The sequence below is a fragment of the Eptatretus burgeri genome, chromosome 3, assembly GCF_056783735.1.
Source record: "Eptatretus burgeri isolate ZD-2024b chromosome 3, Ebu_testis_v1, whole genome shotgun sequence".
NCBI lineage: Eukaryota > Metazoa > Chordata > Myxini > Myxiniformes > Myxinidae > Eptatretus > Eptatretus burgeri.
In genome coordinates this window covers 25,821,371-25,826,370 of record NC_140963.1, presented here as the reverse complement: position 1 = coordinate 25,826,370, position 5,000 = coordinate 25,821,371, and the positions used below count along the sequence as shown (strand labels likewise).

At 41.7% G+C, this 5,000-nt stretch overlaps 1 protein-coding gene and 1 long non-coding RNA gene across 3 annotated transcripts in view; one reads left to right on the top strand and one right to left on the bottom strand.

Moving 5' to 3' along the window:
• Window positions 1-5,000, bottom strand: part of LOC147029581 (uncharacterized) — a 29,719-nt gene that overhangs the window by 3,816 nt on the left and 20,903 nt on the right. The gene's annotated exons all lie outside the window — the stretch shown is intronic.
• Window positions 3,792-5,000, top strand: part of LOC147029580 (homeobox protein engrailed-2a-like) — a 22,808-nt gene continuing 21,599 nt past the window's right edge. Inside the window, exon 1 of one of the 2 annotated variants that reach the window (XR_015055952.1) lies at window positions 3,792-4,672. Coding sequence is in view for 1 of the 2 variants with exons in the window: in XM_085872726.1 (XP_085728852.1) it covers window positions 4,222-4,648 (427 nt within the window). In the remaining variant the exon portion in view is untranslated. The remainder of the gene's footprint in view (window positions 4,673-5,000) is intronic. The other variant, XM_085872726.1, reaches the window with a different exon arrangement.

Genomic DNA, 5,000 nt, shown 5'->3' with positions numbered 1-5,000 from the left:
TTTTATGAATGATGTTGTCTGAAACCAAATCAAAAGTAAATATTAAAACCATTTTAATTTCTGGTACATGTCAACATCTGAAAAATGATCCCTGCATATTATATAGTATAGAATAAAGCAGTACATGCTTGGAAATTTATCTGCTGTGTATAAGAAATCAAATACAATTCATGTTGTGAAACAAAAATGCACAATTGCAGTCGATTGGAAAGACCAAAGCAAAACACGCGGTTCCGATAAAGTATAAAAAAGGCGAATTTTCTCGATATTTTCACTCCAATTTAGGATAATCTTTACACGCACACCGTTTACCGTATATTGTTCCAACCTTTTGACTCAACAATTAACCTTCGTTTTATTTTCCGACTTCTGCAACATGCCAACTTCCGTTGAAGTGTTCTGCTTTGAGTGAACGTACGACAAAAATTAAAACAACCAAGTCGGAGCATATCATGCACATGACGAATACATTGAGCGAGTGCTTTCCAAATGAAAATCGACGAACCACCTTCAAAAGATTCATGGATCCAGGTGTGAATCAAATGTGTGAGCGCAGATTTCCTTTTTGTTGCCATCGGACATGACGACGCTCGGTGTCTTCACCCAACAATTTGTCGTGAATTGTTACTAATGTGAAATACAAGATATGTACACTTGTAATTTAAGAAATATGGACAAGGCTTCATTATTATCATAAGGTGTTAGGCTAAATGAATAATATTCGTCGTATCGTACGAGGGTTGATGCACATAGAGGCATAAAAAATTGGATTCAACTTTAAAATAGTTGTAAAAAGGTCCTATGTATAAAAATTGTTTAAATAATGTGTAAAATACGGACGAAAGAAAATACAGCCTTACCAATGTCAGTTGCAAGCTGTTTAATGTTCTGGGGCACACTCGCTAATCACCCGCTTTTATGCACCATGTTTAAAACAAACCTTTTTGTTTCCTCTGCGCAAGAAGTGGTTGCTGAAAGTGTGTGTATACACATATATACATATATAGATATATATATATATATATATATATATATATATATATATATATATATATATATATGCTGTGGCATTCCTACATATGGAGTACCATCATCATCCATGATATTGATTTGATGTACCATACTCTACAGAGCAGGGAGGCTGCCAAAACAGTTTCTTGGTGAGGTTTATACGAGGTGGTTTGTCATTGCCTTCCCAGTGTTGTTTGTACATGGTCTATCCTTGTTGGGCGTCAAGCAAGGAAGCAGCACGTACCATTTTAAAATCTTTGGTTCAACTCGGCCAGGGCAAACCGCCCACCTCCCAAACTCAGAGAAAATGCTCCAAGAATTAAAATGTAATATGTATCAATATATATATATATATATTTAATAAATATACATGTATTATATGTATATATATATATATATATATATATATATATATATATATATATATATATAAATATAAACATATACATATACATATATCCCATTGCAATGTGCATCATGATATGACATCATATTCCTGATCTTCCAGTTTGGTAAATTGGCCGAAACACTCGAGAAAGCTAAAGAGGTTAGATGTTGTGTTTCTGCAAGAATTTCCAAGGACCGACTGAGGCACAACTAGAATTGTTTGGGGTTCCCGAAGGCAACGCAAGCAAGATGTGCATCATCAGGCAATTCCTCAAAAGTACGGCCAATATACCACATATGTACGGCTAAGATACCCAATGTACGTACAGCAAATAAACTGTGGTCAGCAAATCCCATGCACGGTCAAGACACCCCACGTACGTACTGTCAGCACACCCCTGTATATCCATCCTGCCAGGACAACCCATGTACGTACTGCTTAGTCAACCATATTTACGTATGGCAAAGCACTCACTACACGTACACTCAGCTCATACACCCAATGCACAACCAGTGGGGGTCTGAATGAGTAAAACATGCCCAAGTTGCGCATCAAAATAAACCCTATATATCCACACGTAGTTTCACAAAACAAATAAATTTGCACAATCATCCAAGTATTCCTTTAAATTATATTTCACATACAAAGCTATTTATAACAAGCATAATATTTCATTTTCAGTGAGAGAAAATTATTTTTACTTGAAAAACTCGAGTATCACCCGTACCTTTCTCCCGTGCTCTATTCTTTAAGTTGATCACAAAGTTCTGATGAGTGGGTGCAAAGACGATATATAAATATATATATATATATATATATATATATATATATATTAATATATATATATATGTATATTGATCATAGCACTGAACCAATACATCGCTTGAACCAGACATTTTTGAGATTTCACCAATAATCTTCTGATCAATCATTCACCATATATGACGTGTCTGTGACGTTAACACCTTTTGGCAATTCCAGTTCATTTGCGGGATATCAGTGCGTCGTGAGACCAACATAATACGTACAGGGATTTAGCACGCATTTATAATAATGATTCAATACAAATAGAAATAGAAATAGAAATAAACTAACACGCATTCTATACAAATACAAGACGTGACGGGATAGCTGTAACATCATCACGACTGTTCTTTTTTTAAACAATTCAACATTTGCTATATTTCATGGGTACAATAAAAGTGCCATTTATTATATAAAATTTTTTATTTGTCTGTGGTTGCAATAATGTACTAGATGCGTACATACTACCTGTACATTTACCGAATCCACACGGACGTGCAGACCGACATGCATTACAACAAGAAAGTGTGACGTAGTGTGTGTACATGACGTGGCTGGAGAAGTCGAGTGTGCGCGGCCATGTAATGGATGCTTTTAAAGTCGACTCGCTCCGCTAAGCGCGTTTTATTGCAATGGGAACCATGAGCCGCGGCACCTTTGATTTGCTCGCGGTGACGGTGGTCGTGCAGTGTAGTCACAGCACGTGGCCACAGTTCTGTCCGTCACGATTAGGGTGGCGGGACAGCGGTCACTCAACAACTTTGCGCCTCTTCTCCCCTCGAACTCTGCACAAAGTGTGCTGGACTCGGACCTCAGGTGCACCTTATATCAATTACGTTAAATATTCGACTGACCCCACAAGGTGGCAAGAACAAGGGGCCATTGGAGTCGTAGGAGTAGTAGTAGTAGGAGTAGTAGGAGTAGAAGGAGGAGTAGGAGTAGTAGGACTAGGAGTAGTGGGACTAATAGGAGGAGTGGGGAGTACTAGTTCTTTGAAGGCTCGAATTACTTTTACCTTAATACTTATGTTTGACCATGGAAGGTACTTCACCTGTCTTTCACGAAGCAGTTTGACTGAAAGTAGCAATTTTTTTTTTTGTTTTGTACCACACACTGATGGTGGTCGTTCAGGGTGGAGTCGCAACACAGAGTGGCCGGCGATGGCTCGCCGACTTTTCACGAAGGACACCGAGAGATCTTCAACGTCCACCAACTAATGTTTGCACACTAAATTCCCGGGTGCACGTCTTGCGGAGGGAATGGCACACTTTTGGATCCAACATCCTGCTTGCAACAACACCGGTCTCATCGTCGACAGTCAGGTCGGGAATCAAACCTCGACGGAACAGCTCACAGGTAAAGGTGTGTTAGCATCTTGTCTGGAGAATATATTTATTTATTTATTTATTTTGACACCTTAAACTTCAATACTTGGGGTAATCGGATATCAAATCGGCGCCACCATATTAGGTAGTGGTATGTGTCTATGTCTGTACACCACGTGTCCATCCAGGGGTCGAACAAAAAGATCCCTCTCCCCACATCCCCTTCGCATTCACACCCCTCCACTGCCTGAAACCCCCTCAGACACCTGCTCTGCAGATACGCTTCAGGAACTGCCTCCTCCTCCTCCTCCTCCTCTCCGAAGCTCACACTTCCCCGCCCTTTTCCTCACTTTCTCTGCTATCTGGCTCGTCCAACGGTGCAGGCGCACTGTCCACACACACACGTCGCTTCGAAGGGCGCAAGAGACGGTGGGGACAGGGAGGGGAGGGACGCTCGAGGAAATAAAGGAAGAAAGGCGAAAAGAACTTCGAGTCGCAAAAGAGAAAAGGCGTCAAAGCGAAGGATTAAAAACAAAACAACCACAAGTGATCGAGGTTTAGAGCGAGAGGCAGAGATCAAGTAGCTGTGCATCAGTGCACACCAATAGAGCCTGCCAGAGGCGGAGACATCTGGTCGGGACAGCGGAGCGAGGCGGTACGGCTCCGTACGGCTCGAGAGGCGCTCGGGGGCCCATGGCTCAGGGCGCCCCGTCGGGAGAACGACATCCCCTGGACTCGGTGCTCGCCCCACGTCTTTCTCCTCCTCGTCCACCTCCTGCTCCACCGAGGGTCACCAATTTCTTTATCGAGGATATATTGAGTCCCCAGTTCGGTAGGAGGAAGGAAGCGGTGGCGAGCGGTCCTTGTGGTGATCAAGATGGTTGTATACCTCCAAGCACGGCGGCATCACTGGGCAACGGCCACGATGAGACGTGCGCACGGGACAAAGGTCGAGAGGCTGCACTGTTTGGAAAAGCGCGCGGACGACGCGAAGGGGTCGAGGCGAGGAAAGACTCCTCGGAGGAGGCCGCGGCCGAGGAAGGTCTTCCCGGCAAGAAACCACCGCTGCTGTGGCCGGCATGGGTTTACTGTACGCGTTACTCGGATCGACCCTCCTCGGGTAAGAATCGACAACCAGGCCAGCGTGAGTGAAACCAATACCTGCTGAACTCGGACATGCACCTTGAACGCGATGCCGTAAAGTCGAGTTACTTACACTCGTCATTTGAATGTGTATGTAATATATATATACATAATTTACATGTTGAAACATATATATATATATATATATATATATATATATATATATATATATATATATATATATATATATATATATATTTATTGGACAACGACAGAATATAAATTATTGCCAGAACTTTGACTCCAACAGTTAGTACCCACAGTGTTATAATAAACAATAGTAACACGATGCAAAAGCAAAACAAAGGATGAATTCATTTTTCATAATA